Consider the following 18,518-nt stretch of genomic DNA (forward strand, 5'->3'; position numbering starts at 1 on the left):
TATATGGACTTGCAGTGTGGCGAGGAAGACGTGGACAGTATGGCTTGGATATTGCAGAGAGAACTAGAGGTAAGCTAGGTACGTTTTACCAGCTATATCTATTGTACATTGTTATCTTGATAGCTACACCCTGATCACTGTTAAAAGAGGAGAAAAAAGGCACTGACGTTGGGGATCCGGCTCGTGGCTCTGCTTCAACTGTGCGAGAGCCTGTAGATGGCAGACCAAAATTTCTGACATGTCAGAAATTCATCCGAGGGTCTGACGACTGGTCTGGAGGAGTTAATCGGTCCTCTGACCTGTACACTGCACGGCAAACGACGCGCGACAAAGCTGAAATTCGGTGCAACTCTAAAATGAGTCGTGCGGCTAAAAATTCGGGCCAAAAAAGGGCTAAAATCGTACAGTGAATGCACAGCTTAACCTTAACTATTCAAGATCATCGCCCAATTTTAGCCATCTCGCGACAGTTTTGCAATTTCCGTGTTATCTTCTAGACACAACCTTTGGTGGCGGGTGGGAGCGGGACATTCCCACAGTTGGTTTTGCCAAGTAAAGCTGCAAATATGAGCTGCCCTGGTGAGGGGTCATCTTGTTTCTTACAATACCCAGCATGCTCTCTGATTCATCTGAGGCTCAGAGGGTTTATGCATGTGGAAAACATAATTTACCTCACTGTTAGTGTTTTCATTGGCACGGCCACTAGTATCAGATCTTTTACAGAATCATCACTAACTGATTTCCTGGAAAAAAAATTCCTGTGGGAACAACAACTTGAACATCAAGTTCATCTTTTATTTTTTCCCTTATTCTCTCTGACCCTCTGAGTCTTTGTTTCTGACACTTTGGTCTGTTTGTGGAAATGAAACCATCATGCCAGACTATCAGTTGTGCTATGAGACTGTCAGGAAACGGTCTCTGTGTAGGTTACCAGACATGTAGCAGCATCTATTTGGCTTTAGTGACTTTGTTGCAGTTTGTTAGGGCTGTAATTGACAATTATTTTCATTATCGATTCATCTGTCATCTTTGTTTCAACTGACTGAGCAATTCTCTAGTCTCGAAGATAGTGAAAAATGTCCATACATGTATTTTCATATTGCTCCGACCAACAGTGCGAAACCCAATAACCAATAACATATTCAGATTACAATGACATAAAACATTTGAGAAGCATGTGTGGGAGTATTGCTTGATTAAAACAGCAGTGGGTAGAAATGGAGCAAATATGACTAAAAACATTGTATAAAATGGTCACTATACACTGAAAGTAATGCATGAGACAGGTAATCTGAATCATGTTCCTCTGTGTCCTCCGGTGTCTTCTGGTGTCCTCCTAATGGCATCTGCAAAATTACACAGACCGGAGGACAACAAGCAGTCAGAGCTGATCTGGAGTCTGCCGTCCAGCTGCCGTCTCTGATCAGCTGTCAAACAAGGCAGCGCTGATCAAATATGAATCAATATTCTGTGTTACGTCCCGGTAAGGTCTAGGGATAAGGGGAGAAACATAAGCCAATGTAGTCAGGCATAAAGTGGCAGTTTATTGTAAAATGGACAATCAACTGAGACAACAAGGGCTGCAGACAATCAAGTACAATGTTGCAGCAAACCAAAGCAGACACCAGTGTGTTGATATAAAAAATATAAAACTAGGAACAGGCTTCTGATGGCGCCGAAATCAATAAGTCATTAAATCAAAACGGCTGCAAACTAGAAATTAAAATCACAGCTGAGCTGGCAAACAACTAGATATAAACAAGAAATAAAACTCTACTTTAACTACTCTCAATCTAATAAACAAAACACACGAATGGCAGCCACCTCCACTAGTGTATCTACTGTATACAGAGGAAAAGACTAACCAAAATGCACAGTAATAGGTGACCTAAATATAAACTAATCCCTAGCCCAGTCCCAACCGAATCACAAATGCTTCTATACTTCTAAGTTAACATCACACAAGGTACTCAATACCATCAAGTTAGTTAGTTTGTTACAGAATTACACAACAAAGAAGCAACGAGGTGGACTGATCAAGGGTAATCACAGCCACCCGTAAGGCCGACGGCGTTACCACGGTTTCGCACTCGGCGGCTCACGTTACCGCGGTCTTGGAAAGGGAGGAGTGAGCGGAGGGGTATTCAGTTGGTTGCAATCTGCAACCACACCACTAGATGTCAACAAATCCCACACACTGCACCTTTAACTGAAAATATTGATTCATGCAGCTTTACTTCTTTACTTATTAATCAATTTGAATGGATTTCAGCTTTCTGGTACGCTGGTTCATTCGCTGCCTTCTTTTCTATAGAGAATGTACTGCAGTGATGTCACCCAGACACTGTTGTCTGTTGTTTCAGGAGACAGAAATGGAAGCCATGTGTCAGGATTTATAGCTGAAGTTAAAATTTCACAATGGCACAACTTTTATACAATGAAAATGTCACCGCTGCAAATCTAGCAGACATGACCCAATTCTATTCTTTACTGTGCCTTGTTAAACACTTGCCACGGTGGGCAGCTGGACTTTTACTGATGTTTCCATTTTGATAAATGTTGGCGAACAAACACATTCCCTGCGTTTAGAAACAGTTTCACTTTGAATCGTCTGAAAGTGTGCTTTCCTGCCCCGACCCTCAGCACTCTTTGTCAGCGTTCTTTTCGTTTCTTTCCTCCCCCTCACAGCCTGCAATGGTGGATGGGGGGGTGATGGCTTCCTTCCTGTGTGAGATGAAAGTGCATGTGGGGACTGATGGACGAATGGAGCATCTCCCCAGTTTGCAAGGACTGTGAACCTCTGCCAGAAAGGGGAAAGGCTTGCCCTAGTAGTTGTAGCCTGGCTGGAGAGAAAGAGGGGAAGACAGTGAGACAGAAAGGAGGAGGGAGGAGGGACAAATAGAGAACACAGATAGAGAAATAGACAGAGAGACAAACTGAAGCCCTAAAACCTTCTGTTAATGGTGGGAAAGAAGGGCAGCTGTGCTGGAACTGAGGACAAGATGGAAAATTAGTTTTGCATGTATGAGAACATGGGAACAAAATATAGGAAAAAAAGGAGGGGGAAATGTGAGAGAGGGAGGAAACAGGAGAGACAGGTAATGAGAGGACAGAGGTTCAGGCCAAAAATAAGCTGAGGATTGGAATGAGATAAAAAGAAAAAAGGATTGGGGCAATTATCTGAGATGAAGGGGCGAGGGAAAGGGGAAACAAAGAGAGGAGGCACGGAAATGAAAGGAGAAGAAGAGGTGAATGTGACGAAAGCTAGAAGAGAGGGGGGGTGAGAGGAGAAAGAGAGTCACATTGAAAGCATTTCAGCAGACCAGCACCTCCATTAACTGGCTGTGGCCAAAGCAGGAATTTCCTCTGGTTGCACCACAGCTGAAGTGTCTGGACTGAAGCGTATTTTTGACCCACAGAGCTCCGGCCCCTGCAGACGCCGTCCCAGACGTAAACACACACCCAGACGTTAAGAGTTACCCTACGTCCTGTGGACAGGAAGACAACATGGCCTCCAGCTCACCGCCCAGAAACCCCCCCAGCGGCCTCACAGACAGGAGCGGGAGCTTCTTTAAGGTAAGGGTGATGGATGGATGGATGACTTTCCAAAGATCACTTAGAAATATAGAAACACATCACTTCCTGTGTACCAAATGTGTTTTTGTTGGAAAGGCTGACTCAACACTTGGTGTTTAGAACAGGAGAAAAGACACAAATGTTTTGGTGAATCACCGGCATTATACTGCAAAACCCCACAAACCCAAAACCTCGCAACTACATCTCTGGTCACGATGTAGTTAAAGGGACACGTCATGCTCATTTTCAGGTTCATACTTGTATTTTGGGTTTCTATTAGAACATGTTTACCAGGGCTGGGATGACGCATCTATCTACCGATTCACGATACTATTTTTAAGTATTGCGATTCACTGTGACGACTAATTGCAATTTTTGTAACACTTTTTTAACACTAGACCATGGGGAAAAAGTTGAATCATACACTTCTAGGGACTTTTACTTTGGAAAATATCTAAATTGATGCAGTAAGAATATTTGATTTTCAGCATGTATGTAGTAAGAGATGTCCTGAAGTCAAATATACCAGTCATTGTCAGACATTATTTATTACATTTCTTATCCAACAACCCTAAAATCAAAGCTGGCTGGTGAGATGAGACGCCCACGAAACGAATCCCGGTAAAAGGTAACTAGCCTAGCTTAGCAGAGCAGCAGTAGCTGTCATGGGGAACTCAACAGGAAACTAAGACCTGCAAGGAAAGTGTCACTTGATGGATGGAGACAGCCAAAGGCGTTAGTAGGCTAGTTTTTGGTCGCCATGCTAGCTTGTCTATAACACAGCAGCTGTACTGGGAAAGTTAGAAAAAATCTAGACAGTGAAGAGAAAATCAAAATGAAGCTTACTTATCAACCTGCCACCTTTATCATTCTTATCTTTTTAGTTTTAACTAGGGCTGTCAAAGTTAACGCAATAGTAACATGTTGACTGTTATACTAGCTTGTCGCGAAGGACGCTAAATAACGCTGCAAACAAATGCTAAATTTTGGCGAGGAAAAACTGGCATGGCCATTTTCAAAGGGGTTCCTTGACCTCTGACCTCCAGATATGTGAATGAAAATAAATTCTATGGGTACCCACGAGTCTCCCCTTTACAGACATGCCCACTTTATGATAATCACACGCAGTTTTGGGCAAGTCATAGTCAAGTCAGCACACTGACACACTGACAGCTGTTGTTGCCTGTTGGGCTGCAGTTTACCATGTTATGATACCACTAATTTTAATGATTCCACTAATAAATATGTATATATATACTGTATGTGTGCAAGAGTATTAAATACTTGACAAATCTCCCATTAAGGTACATTTTCAACAGTTAAATAATGTGCGACTAATTTGTGATTAATTGTGATTTAACTCTGGACAATCATGCGTTCAGATATTTGAATCGATTGACAGCCCTAGTTTTAACAAATTGTGATTCAAACAATGCAACATTTATTCAACTGTAAAAGTGATGATTATGACAGGCAAAATAAATACTAACCAGAATGGCAGTCAGAGAGCGCAGACCTCCGCCAAGGTTGTTATTAACACGGTGTGTTTCCGTGTAACGTATCGACGGATGCCTCTCTCATTCAGCAGTAGGGATGTCATGATGCCAGAAATCTAGAAGTCGATACCAATACCAGCGGATTTCCACGAATCTCGATACCCAATTCGATACCACGGTAAAAAAAAAAAGAAAAGGTAAAATGATAAGACTTTATTTCTCAGGTACAGCTCTGTAGACTGTAAGAAAACAGCAGAGGCTGTACACACACACACTCTCTCTATATATATATCCTCAGATTGCAAGCAGTAGATTAAGTTCACTAACATGGTGACAGACCATTAGACCATTAAATATTTATTTAAAATGCTAATTTTATATTTTGATGACAATAAAAAAAAACACCACTTTTCAGAGATATAGCAATAAACAACAAAAGATAGAAATTCAGTTCAGTTCAGCTTTTTTCCCCACGAGTGAATCCTCTTCTCGAACAAATTAATAAAGGATCTCTGAAAAAGTAAACAAACCCAACATCTCGACGGCGCTGTTGTGTGTGCGTGTGTGTGTGTGTGTCGAACTCCGACACACAGAGAGCAGAGGACGAGCCTTCAGAGTTACTCTCCAAACGGAAAATCTACCCGCATTTGGCGCTTATTTATTTCGGACCCTGATTACAGGCATCGTACGGTACCTTCGGTACTGTAGAAAACGAGTACCGTCACTTTTTTAGAATTTCGGCATCGACTTGGTGCTGAAGTTCGGTTCTCGTGACATCCCTATTCAGCAGCCTTGTTTTGTCTGTAAAACGTTACACTACGTTGTCTCTCATCCCGTCGTTTTTTTCTTTCTCACCGTGGACGGCCAGCAGCTCCCGCACCTCGAAGTCTCGCCACACATCCACACACGTATCTCTCTGCTCGAAGAAGGAGGCGGGGTCATGCGTCATCAACGCGTCATCAGTTACACTGCGCATGTGTTATACCCTGTGGTCTTAATGCTCAGGCTGATCGGAATCCTTAAACATATTCCTGAGTCCGGATCATGATCTGAATCGCCACCAAAATCTAATGGATTGTTCATTGTGCTACAAAAACATTTCATTCAAATCCATTTTGAAGTAATCCTGCTGACAGACAGACAGACAAACAAACTGACAAACCAACGCCGGTGAAAACACACAGAGTTGGCCTTTGGCCTTGGCGGAGGTAACTAGTCCCTCCAAAATATGACAATATATCCATTATGAATATTTATGCAGAGTCTGGAAAAATACCAGATGAGGCCTCGGCCTTTATCGTGACTTGGAAAGTATAGTTTTTTATCTGTTGTTGTTTCGTTAAAATGTTCCTGATTATACTGTACAAGCTGAGGTCTGTATCTCTCAGGAACCTTTTCTTCTACATTCATGAGAGAATTTATGGATTTATGCACTCTGGACTATTTTATCCTGTTGGGTGTTCAAACGGTTTCTTTGTTCTTTCAGGAAATGAAATCTAGTATTGATTGATGAAACATAAACGTGGAGTTGCCTTTCGACAGTTTTCCTTCTCTTCTGCCTTCATACTGAAGGAGTGCTGGAAGTGAAGAATGCCAGCTGCACTTGTTGGCAGCCTGACAAACACACTCACAGGAGTTATAAAACTCTACTTCTCTCTCTCTCTCTCTCTCTCTCTCTCTCTCTTTCTCTCTCTCTCTCTCTCTGTTTCTCTCTCTCTCTCTCTCTCTCTCTCTCTCTCTCTCAGTATCTCTCTATCCCCTTTCATCTTCCCTGTTTCTTCATTGTCTCCTTTGTTTTCTTTCTCTTCCACCATCGCTCACACATACTGTCATCCCTGCTGCTCACACACCGAAATAACACTTACCAGCACTTGTTTTTCATGCAGTCTCAGATGTCATGTTGTTGTTTCATTAAACACACTCTTACTTCTGGAAAAAGGTCTATTTCTGGGGAAGTGATGAGCTAAATCTGTTTCCTGAGTCTTTTATTATCAATCATATCATGAGCACCTTGTTCCATCTTCATTTTCTGTCCATCTCTCACTCATCATGACTTATCTGGATTACAAACAGTAAGTAAATGTCATGCTACATATAAATCACAGTACGTACGTAAAGCAGCCATAGCCTTGTTCATTGCAAGCCCCCAGCCACAGACAAGAGATCTAATTTTAGAGTCAAATTCTTGCTCTCCTGTAAAATCTGGGCAAGCGAAAGACCTAAAACTTGCGATGCACGGTGTGTCTCAGTAGAAGTTTACAGCTTTCACCCGGCAGCATCTCCTTAGTTCATCCAGGTTGTTTGGCAAATTCAGTTTTGTGAGGATTAAAGCTGGGAGAGGGGGGGGGGGCAGGTCGGAGCAAATATAGGTGAAATAAAACGGTCACTATATTCTGACAGTAGTGCATGAGACAGGTAATCTGAAAAAAAATCGTGTTTCTCTGTGTTGTCCGGTGCTTTTAACGGCATCTGCAAGATTTCACAGACCGGAGGAAAACAACCAATCAGAGCCGAGCTGGAGCCTTGCCGTCTCTGAGCAGCTGTCAATCACTTGCAAACTCCGATCGAACGGTCAAACTAGGCAGCGCTGATCAAATATGAATCAATATTCTGTTACTGTAATGACTATTTCATGCATAACATGTTTTCAGAAACATCTTGTAGTGTACTGTTTAGCTGTAAAATGAGAAAGTTTGCTCCGGCTGGTGGGCGGTGCTTGGTATTTCCTCAACTGATCTCAACATGGCTGCCGGGTCACAAACTTTCTCATTTTACAGCTAAACAGTACACTACAAGATTACTGAGGAGAGAAATAGGCATTACAGTAACAGAATATTGATTCATATTTGATCAGGTCTGCCTAGTTAGACCGTTTGATCGGAGGTTGCGAGTGATTGACAGCTGCCTCCGTTGATAGCCAATAGGAACGCTCTCTCTCTCTGAAATGACTTGTGATTGGTCAAAGTCTCCCGTTACGGGGCTAGATTTTCTAAAGCCTGAAAACAGAGCCATGAGGAGGAGCAGAAGTCTAGTTTTCTCTCAGAACACTTGAATTACAATATGCTGAAAGGTTATTATAGGATAGTTTGCCCAACGATGCCAAAAACATTTTGCCTACTGCTGCTTTAATACATGAAATGCACTTTCAAAGCTAGAAAAGACAGACTTGGACCAGGATCAACAGTGAACTAAGAAACAAACACTGAAAGTTGTCTCGCATTTAATTTCCTTTGCCGTTTTTTTTTTCCGTCCTCACTAACCCTGTGAAAGAGCGTGTGTCTGTGTGTCAAAACCAAACACATAGTTTCCCGTTGACTCCATCCATGGCTTTAACAGCAGTCCATGCAGAGAATCACTTACCTCTACACATTCAGAACCTTAAAGGAGCTGAATAAACACACGCTCTGGTATGTGTGTCTATGCATGAGGTCAGCCTCTGTGCTTCAGTCTGTCTATCTGTGCAACCCTGTGTTGTGCAGAGTGGAAACAGACCAGATGGATGCAGTGGGAGAGGCTCACAACATACTTGCCAACCTTGAGACCTTAAAAGTAGGGAGGATTTCAAAACCAAAGCAGGGTTGTGTCTGCAACAGCATTTTTATGTTAAACTTTTTTATTTTACCTTTAATTCTCAGGAAAGAAAACTGAATAATTCTCCTCTCTGGTGTGAACTTGGCGTGTGAATCTCTGGCATAAACTAATATTCATCCGTTTTTATTTATTTTTGCTCCTGCTTGAGTATTTCTTTCAGTTAGTGCTCTCCATTTCTCTCTCCACCTCTCACTCAGTGAAGGTCCTTTCAGACACAACGCGACAACAGCACCACTGCGGCTTTTCGCTGTGTCGAGCAAAGCCCGACTTCGGTGAAGCAGCCTGGGGGGGGAGCAGCGCCTTTTGTAGCCATTTCAACATTGTAGTTTCACCACGGCAGACCCACGACACTAACATCCGCCGCCGTCGCATCATAATTACGGAGCCTAGTGAAAGTGCAGTCGGATTCTCTCAACACCACGGTTGTCTTTTCCTAAGTCCTTCTTAATTCTCCTTCCCATCTTTCCTTGACCTCATGACGTTTTCCATTGAGGTCAAGGAAAAGTGGTTAGGAGAAGACGTTAGGACGTAATTTTTTGACTTTTCGAACGCAACCTTAAGCTCAAACGGCGCTGTGTCGCGAGCAGAGACTGCTCTCTTCCCCCGTGAAACGACAGTTGGTGTAGCTCTATTGTCGTCCGGGTGGAAACAGTAGGGATTATACCGACTGTTCAGTTCCACAAACAGGTTGAGATAACGAAAAGGAAAAAGAAAGTGTGAAAATTTGTCATAAATCGGGAGAAATACGTGAGAATTGTGACCCCGGGAAGAAACCGGGAGAGGGCGATGAAAAACGAGAGTCTCCCGGGAAAATTGGGAAGGTTGGCAAGTATGACTCGCAAGCTAGTGAAGCACAGACTTTGGTTGTGGAGTGCATTCCTGGATGTCAGTCGTTGTCCTCTAAAAGTCTTCAGTGTGAAATAATATATGATATGGACGCCGCCATTAGAGCTCCACAAGGCTCTCTGCCCAGAACCAGTCACTCAGCAACTCGCGTGTTCACTGACCTTCATTTCAGAGCTCAGCAGTTTCGCACACTGTAGCTCCCCTAGAGTGCAATTTATTGGCACATCTTCGTAAGTGACGTTTCAAGCCCAAGCTCTTCCTCAGACAAAGTCTGAAGTCTTTCCCATGTCTCTATCCCCCCATTTCTATTCATATAATTCAATGCCCATCTCTTAACAGAAGGTAGTAACTATCTTTCTACTTCTGACCACGGCCACATTAATAACCCTTTAAAACTGTTTTTGTCTCAATTTTGATGAGGAAAAACTGGCATGGTCATTTTCAAAAGGGTCCCTTAACCTCTGACCTCAAGATTTGTGAATGAAAATGGGTTCTATGGGTACCCGCAAGCTGTTTTTTCATGTTGGGCTTAAGTTTGCCATGTTATGATATGAGCATATTTTTTTTGCTAAATGCAGTACCTGTGAGGGTTTCTGGGCAATATTTGTCATTGTTTTTATGTTGTTAATTGATTTCTTATCATAAATATAAACATATATTTGAATAAAGCACTATATCTACCCACTCCCATGTTGATAAGAGTATTAAATACTTGACAAATCTCCCTTTAAGGTACATTTTGAATAGATAAAAAATATGTGATTAATTAGCAATCACAATCACAATTATCTATGGACAATCATGCAATTAATCGCAATTAAATATTTTAAAACGATTGACAGCCCTAGTTATTATGGTAAGGATGACCTCTTAGCGAGGCGGACACTGTTACCACGGTTTTGCACTCGGCGTCTCACGTTACCACGGTCTTGGAAAAGGAGGTGTGAGCGGAGGGGTATTCAGTTTCTGCAACCACACCAGTAGATGCCACCAAATCCTACACACGGTACCTTTTAAGTAAAGTTAATGTAATAACTTCATAATTTGGTAATCAAACCAGGAAAATCCAAAAAGGTTCATTCTCAATGGTACAATCAAATTCAGCACTTTGTAATCCAAAAACTAATCTCTGTTCACAGCTTGTAGGATCCTTGTAGTTTAAAGGTCCCATATCGTGCTCATTTTCAGGTTCATACTTGTAGTTTGGGTTTCTACTAGAACATGTTTACATGCTTTAATGTTCAAAAATCCCTTTATTTGCCTCATAGTGTGTGTCTGAATATACCTGTATTTGCCCTCGGTCTGAAACGCTCCGTTTTAGTGCATTTCAATGGAATTGCAACAGAACTGCGTTGCTAGGCAACAGTTTGGGTCCATGTTTACTTCCTGTCAGCTGATGTCATTCACATACGCTGCAACAGGAAAAACCACTGGGACCCATTTAGAATGTTTACGTTTAAAACTGTGAAATGGTCTTAAATATTGTAGATTTGTGACATCACAAATGGACAGAAATCCTAACGGCTTGTTTCAAAAGCTCAGTTTCTGAATACGGGCTGTGTGTATTTCTCTGTGGATTAAGTGTTTCTATACTTTCACAGTATTTATATATCACTTAAACCTGCTTTATGATATAAAAGACATGAAAATGTCACTTTTTACAATATGGGACCTTTAAATTGACACTTTAGGTGCTTTTCATTATGCTAACGTGTCTCCTCACTTCCCTCACTCGTGTCTCCTCCTCACATCTCTGTAAGAGAGAGAGAGGAAGAGACATGAGGATGGAGGAGCCGATTTCCGGTTCACGGGAGGAGAGAGGACGTGAGGAAACATACGTTAGCGTAATGAAAAGCACCCTTTGGCCGTTTGTAGCTTCTAGTTTTTGGGTTCTCACTGTTTTTGACAGGAAAAGCGTGAGAGTGCTGGCTGTCTCTCCAGTACTGGTCAGTTGTCTAGACTCTTAACAGCTATTCCTGTCTTCACCAGGGTTCAAATTGAGCATCCCCAGTCTGTGTGTTGAACTGTACATCTTTCAGTGCTCCAGTAACACCGTCTGGAGCTAACCTGTCGACTCGTGTTGTAGGATTTTGTCCTGACACAAAGCTGGGGGGAGTCTGAGGCTTTAACAGAGCTGGCTCCACTTAGTCCTGCGACGGGGGGAGTTAGAGGGGCCTGTGGTGACTGTGGTCTGGCCTGGATCCCAGCTGCTGGAGCAAAGTTTGGAAAAGGATGCCTCCTACTGGTTGAAATGTGTGATGGAAGCATTGCTTCAGGTGCAGAAACTCCTCATTTAAAGTAGTGTTTCTGTATAATGTGTTTGTGTTTGCCCTAAATGGGAGGAGCTTACCACATCAAAACAACTCTGATAATATGACATCGACATTCTTTCCCTTCATTACTTCCCACATGTCTTTTATCTTCATTGTATTGTGCTCTGCAGCCAGATGCAACAACACAATAGTTAGGAAGCCATCTTGTTTGCACTGTTTGACCCAGATCATCAGAGTAAAGCATCCAAGTTTCAACATCTGCTCCAACATGTTTGAGGAGGCTCTGGATCACCAGGGTTTGCTCTAAAATGTGGAGAGAGGGAATGTGGGAAAGGGTGAAAAAAAACAACCAACAACAGCATGAAAGTAATCAGCTGCTAGAAGTCTTAATGCAGCCGAGCACTTTTCAGCTCTGTTTTAAAGGAGTCCTTTTTGGGGGGGAATTTCATATAACTGCTGATTTCGGGATTCATTCTGCCAGAATGTATTCTCACATCTTTCATTCTAGTTATTGTAGCTTTTGCCTGCTGATTTTGGCCCCGCTTACCAACACGGTCAGCAGTTCCAGTAGCAGCAGAGGGTGTGTCACACAGCTCGTGGAGGCAATTAATGTACTTTAACCAGATTACCGCAAATTGTGTCAAAATTCTCTCAAGACTCAGTCAAATCTGAACACACAGACATGATACACATATTTTTAGATTCAGTGCGACTTCCCATCGAATACCCTCGGACACCGTTATCTCCAATGTTTCCATTGCGAATAAACACAATAAATAAATCCTCTTACGTACCTTATAACTCCAGAACTGGCCTGAGAATCTTCACGTTTTTAAGTTTCTTCTGTATCAAAGTAATCCAGTGATAGTTGTCTCTACATCCATGGGTACATTGCAAACAGGAACTCTCTCACTCACTCATCTTCAACCTCTTATCCGGGGTCGGGTTGCGGGGGCAACAGCTCCAGCAGGGGACCCCAGTGTGGAGATCTAATCTCTCCACCTAGTCCTGGGTCTTCCCCGTGGTCTCCTCCCAGCTGGTCGTGCCTGGAACACCTCCCTGGGGAGGCGCCCAGGGGGGGGCATCCTTACCAGATGCCCGAACCACCTCAGCTGGCTCCTTTCAACGCAAAGGAGTAGCGGCTCTACTCCGAGTCCCTCACGGATGACTGAGCTTCTCACCCTATCTCTAAGGGAGACGCCAGCCACCCTCCTGAGGAAACCCATTTTGGCCGCATGTACCCGCGATCTAGTTCTTTGGGTCACGACCCAGCCCTCATGACCATAGGTGAGAGTAGGAACGAAGATTGACCGGTAGATCGAGAGCTTTGCCTTCCGGCTCAGCTCTCTTTTCGTCACAACGATGCGGTAAAGCGAATGCAATACCGCCCCCCCGCTGCTCCGATTCTAAGGCCAATCTCACGTTCCATAGTCCCCTCACTCGCCAACAAGACCCCGAGGTACTTGAATTCCTTCACTTGGGGTAAGGACTCATTCCCTACCCGGAGTAGGCAATCCATCTGTTTCCTGCTGAGAACCATGGCCTCAGATTTAGAGGTGCTGATCCTCATCCCGGCCGCTACACACTCGGCTGCGAACCGATCCAGTGAGTGCTGGAGGTCGCAGGCCGATGATGTTAACAGGACCACATCATCATGCGATGATTATCATGTGATGATGTGGTCCTTAATGGTACTAATTTGCTAAAATGTAAACAAGTATAGGCTAAAAAACCTGGGCTCAAGTTGTAGTTGACAGCAAACTAACTAACTAACTCCCTGGCAACATTATACTTCCTGTTCACGTTCTCTTTTATTCTCAAAACAGAAACAAATGTCAAGACGATTGGGCAGCCAACCACATGAGTTTTTTGGTATGCTCTGTGAGGTTGGTATCAGGGATTGTAAAACACATCCCATATCTGGGTCTTCAGTATTGCACCCCTGAATTAAGTTTGTGATGTCCATCCCCATGCTCTATTAGGTCTCATAAATTGTTGCACAATTTTTAGGTTGATACCATTTCTTCACAGATTTGGTGTTAAATTTAACAATTATTTACAACTTCAGTATTGATACAAAAAGATCAATAATCCCTCATAAATACCACATTAAGACACCAAGACCTTGAGGAACACCATAGAAAAAGCCATGCTGTGATTTGGGATCAAAAACTTTTGACATTTGGAGATTTCTGCAAGAACTGCATTTTTCAGCAATTGGATGGCGACACTTCTGTTGTGCAATCTGCTCAGAAACCCCCTTATTGTCAATCTAGCTAGGAAGCTATCCATCCTCTGAATGCTCTAGGTTTCTAGTTTGTGGCTGTAAAGTTTCATGAGGCTGTGATTATCCTAGAGGTCATTTTATACAGGGAGGTCAAATTTAAAAAACTGGTCTTCACTACAATGAAATATCTCCTATGGGGACTAACATCATCACACATGAATACAGTTGGACTCATTGGATCCACAAGAGTCTCAGCTTTACAGTCATACCCCATATATGTAATTCCAGACTGTTTAGGGACCCCAGTATGCAGAAATATTCAAATACACCATTTTAGAATAGGCAAATATTACTTGCATATTAATAACTACAAAATTATACTGTATTGTATGCATTTGCCTTAAACTGCATGTGATTATCATAAAGTGGGCATGTCTGTAAAGGGGAGACTCGTGGGTACCAATAGAACCCATTTTCATTCACATATCTTGAGGTCAGAGGTCAAGGGATCCCTTTGAAGGTCGCCATGCCAGTTTTTCCTCACCAAAATTGAGTGTAACTTTGTAGCGTTATTTAACGTTCTTCCTGACAAGCTAGTATGACATGGTTGGTACCAATGGAATCCTTAGGTTTTCTAGTTTCTAGTTTCATCTGATACCAGTATCTCTAGCTTGAAACTTCAGCCTGCATCATCCTCTGAAAGACAGAATAGCGGCCGGGCTCGCCAGTGGGTTGTTGGAGGATTAAAGTGTTATTTTAAGTCCCAAAAAATAGTTATGGGCTCAAACTAAATACTTTACAAAGTCACAATCCTGTCATTTCATCTATTCACTGCGTTGACTAATTGGTGCTAAACATAGATTTTAAATGACAACCCTTATCTCTGTCAGCCTGAAATTAGTCCTGCATGACATGAGAGATGCGATCTTTCAAGCCTTCCTGCCCAGATTTATCCAGATGTTTGCACGCAGTACGACCGATTTTTTCTTCTCGCTGTGGATCTTGATGTGGGTCATTTTTTTTGACAATGCTTTGTCTCCTTGTTTCCTGCCTATAGGAAATGACTAACGGTTATCCTGCCCTTCCTGTTCTAGATGTGAACTGTGCAGTCCCTCCATTTCCCAGTCTCCGTTTCTTTGCTTTCTATTTCATGTTTGAGCAACACCGTCGGTTTCATTTATTGCAGTTCCCCCTCCTCTTCTCCCTCTGCTATGCCCTCATCAGTCAACGCCTCTCATTCTGTCTTCTTCTTCCAGCTGATTGACACATTTGCATTGGAGATCGGGGAGCTGAAGAGAGAGATGGTCCAGACATCGCCAACGTTTGACAAAGAGCCCATGGATCTACGCGGGTAAGACTGTTTTCCCAAACATCTTCTTAATCTTCAAAATGTTCATCAACCTGGCTAGTTTTTTTATTCCCTATAATTTCTGGAGCTTCTTCTCTTGATGGACCACCTCATGTATCGCCATCAGCATTGTTTTGCATTCTGTTAAATCTGTTAAATCCTTCGACAGTATTTGTTAAATGCCTAATTTTCACCAGCAGATGGCAAACGTGTTTCCCTTTCTGTGTCTTTCTCTCTCTCTCTCTCTGTTTCTCCTCCAGGCTGGAGAATGAAGTGTGCAGCGTTTACCTGCAGTCCCCCCACTGTGGCGGGGTCGGGGGTGAAAGGGATTCTGGATACGACTCCTTGAGAAGGAAGATGAGCGTGTTGGACAGGCTGACTCAAACCCACCCAGTGTGGCTGCTGCTGGCAGTCAGTGAAGAGGAGGCCTGTCGCATGCTGCTCAAACAGCCTCCTGGGGTGAGGAAGGGGTTAACCATCCTGGGATACAAAATGCGGTTTTATTTGAATATCATCTAAGATTGTTTTATATTCCATGACAGGTGTTCCTGGTCAGGAAGTCAGCCGCTCTGCAGAGAAAGGTTCTGTCTGTGCGTCTGAAGGAGGATCAGTCAGGAACTCCCATCAGCCACTTCTCTGTCAGAGAGAGCCAGTACAGTAAGTAACATGTCGACTGTTCATGTGAGTGCAGGACGGGTGGAGTTATCTACATCAGGATATCATCAATACTGTCAAATAGATTGAAGATTACAGACAATACCAAACTGACTATCAGATTAACGCATTAACGCAAACTTTTTGACTTTTAATTACCCTTATAAAAAGAGGTTGTAGCAGGCTCTGTTTTAAAGCTAGAGTTAAGATACCAATATCATATGAAACTAAAAAAACCTAAGGAATCCATTGGTGCCAACCATGTCACACTAGCTTGTCGCAAAGGAGGCTAAATAACGCTCCAAACTTGCGCTAAATGTTGGCGAGGAAAAACTGCCATAGCTATTTTCAAAGGGGTCCCTTGACCTTAAGATATGTGAATGAAAATGGGTTCTATGGGTACCCATGAGTCTCCCCTTTACAGACATGCCCACTTTATGATAATCACATGCAGTTTATTTTTTTATTAATTAAGTTAAATAAAAAAATAAAAAAAATAAAAAATAATAAAATGAATTAATGGGACTGTTTGTAACTTCTTACACGTATAAATCATTGCGCGTCGGTGTCCCATGCGGGCTCGCGTGTGGCTACGCTGTTCAGACTCAGACTCAAACACAAACTACACGGAAGCACCAAAACCTCTTGCTTGTATCTAGTGAAGCCCGTCTGTTAAACAGTGTTGGCCGCGGTCGGAGGACGCGGGGGAGACCGTAGCTTTGGTCTCCAGGACCGGAGTCTCTGCTGTACTCTGCTCCTCTGCCTGCTTGCCTTCACTCACACACCGCGCTTGTTCTCGCTCTTTCGCTCCACTCTCACGTGCATGCACGCACACTACGCACTGCAGAAGAGTTAGTTTAGCTCTGAGAATATCTAGTGAGTGTTCAGTGGACGTTTGTGCAGTAATAAATGCTGCAGCTCCTCCAGACCAACAGAAGTTTCGCGTGTCTTGTGAAGTGACGGGGCTCCACAGAGAGAAACGTTATCGTCTCCGACCAAAACTCCGGTGTCTCCCCTCTTCCCTCCAGCCGCGGTCGGGAGGCTGAGGCAGGAAAACACAGCATCAGCATCGATTCATGGAGAGACCTTCGTCTGGTCAGCTAACATTACTCCCAAGCAGCTGAAATATAGAGTGATATTGTGCTTTTAATTGACGTGTGTCGCCTCACTGTTTTGACCGATGCTCCTTCATGTCTATGTAGAGTGAGCACAAGCGTGAGCGCGAGCAACAGGACGCTGACTTTCGTTGACTTAACAGACACAGGTGTCTCTGTTAAGAAGACATTTGAGTCCCATTAAAATTTAAAAAAAAAAAAATAATAATAAAATGATTTAATTAAATAACTATTTGAATCGATTGACAGTCCCACTCAAAATCTTTGTCAGTCTTTGCTATTTGCAAAACAATCTGGCACTGTACAGAATATGTTCAATAAGCAACAGTTTAGTTAGCCATGCTTTTTTTTTAAGTAAAGTCATGTCAACTCAGGAGTTGTAATGACCTAGACGTGTCAGACAGCTCTAATTGTGTTCTTTCAGTTTCCTGATTTGGTCTTGTTCAACCACAACCACCTCTGCAGTCACACTGTACTCTCGGTCAGAGTTAAAAATGTCATTTCCTGTCTACCTCCGCATATTGTGTGCGTACAAAGATAAACCCATACGTAAATGAGAAATGAGAGTGTGTGACCGGAGGGATGTCAGTTTGTGTGTGTGTGTGTGTGTGTGTGTGTGTGTGTAAGCATGCCAATGTGGGGCTCACTTTTAAAACGATTCCTACCACCATTTAGCTGTTCATTGAATGTGACTGTCCCACTAAATTGCTGGTATAAAGTGATAAAGTGTTGATCTGCTGATGTGGTGTGGCTGCAGCATTTATCTTCAGTACACGTCTGCAGCCAACCGTGAGTTGAACAACATTTGGTCATGGTCACATGTTTGTTTGCACTGCCTCAAGACTGACATTGAACAGGTAAAAACATACTGTAGCTAGCTGTGTGTATGTGTGACTTTAGTAGCACTTGAAAATAGTCTCAATGTTGACATAGTAAAATAACTTTATTCTAGTGGTTAACAATTGTGATATAGTCACACAAAAAGAAAGATTGTCGGTCAGTATGTACTGTAACTGTGCTTATAAGCTTTCAATAACTAGTCCTACATTGTGCTGTGCTTCAGTGTTGGGAGTTAGTCACGGAGCTGTGACAGAGCCAAAGTGTGATGACACACCAGCTGTGGATTTTCCCTGCTGAAATGACAGCATGCATGGGAGGGAGGGAGGGGGAGTGCCTTTGGCCTGGTTTGGCCTTTAGATGTGGGTCAGCTGCTCTCCAGTTGGCCTCTCATACTGACTGCTGGGTTCAGTTAGCCTTGAGCACCAACGGTTTAGATCTGAACTTTTAAACAATGCTTTTACAGGAAAATACAAATCACCAATACTTTTCAAGCCACATCGCTCATTAACAAGCACAACAGTGCCTAGATATTGATATATTGATATTGATATT

The 18,518-nt window shown here is 42.9% G+C and overlaps 1 protein-coding gene across 1 annotated transcript in view; it reads left to right on the forward strand.

Moving 5' to 3' along the window:
• Nucleotides 1-18,518, forward strand: part of LOC119485102 (ras and Rab interactor 2-like) — a 53,281-nt gene that overhangs the window by 9,112 nt on the left and 25,651 nt on the right. The window contains 4 exon segments of the mRNA XM_037764408.1: nucleotides 3,420-3,576; nucleotides 15,266-15,360; nucleotides 15,618-15,816; nucleotides 15,900-16,014. Of these exon segments, the coding sequence (XP_037620336.1) occupies nucleotides 3,508-3,576; nucleotides 15,266-15,360; nucleotides 15,618-15,816; nucleotides 15,900-16,014 (478 nt within the window). The 5' untranslated portion in view covers nucleotides 3,420-3,507.

Source organism: Sebastes umbrosus, chromosome 3, assembly GCF_015220745.1.
Source record: "Sebastes umbrosus isolate fSebUmb1 chromosome 3, fSebUmb1.pri, whole genome shotgun sequence".
NCBI lineage: Eukaryota > Metazoa > Chordata > Actinopteri > Perciformes > Sebastidae > Sebastes > Sebastes umbrosus.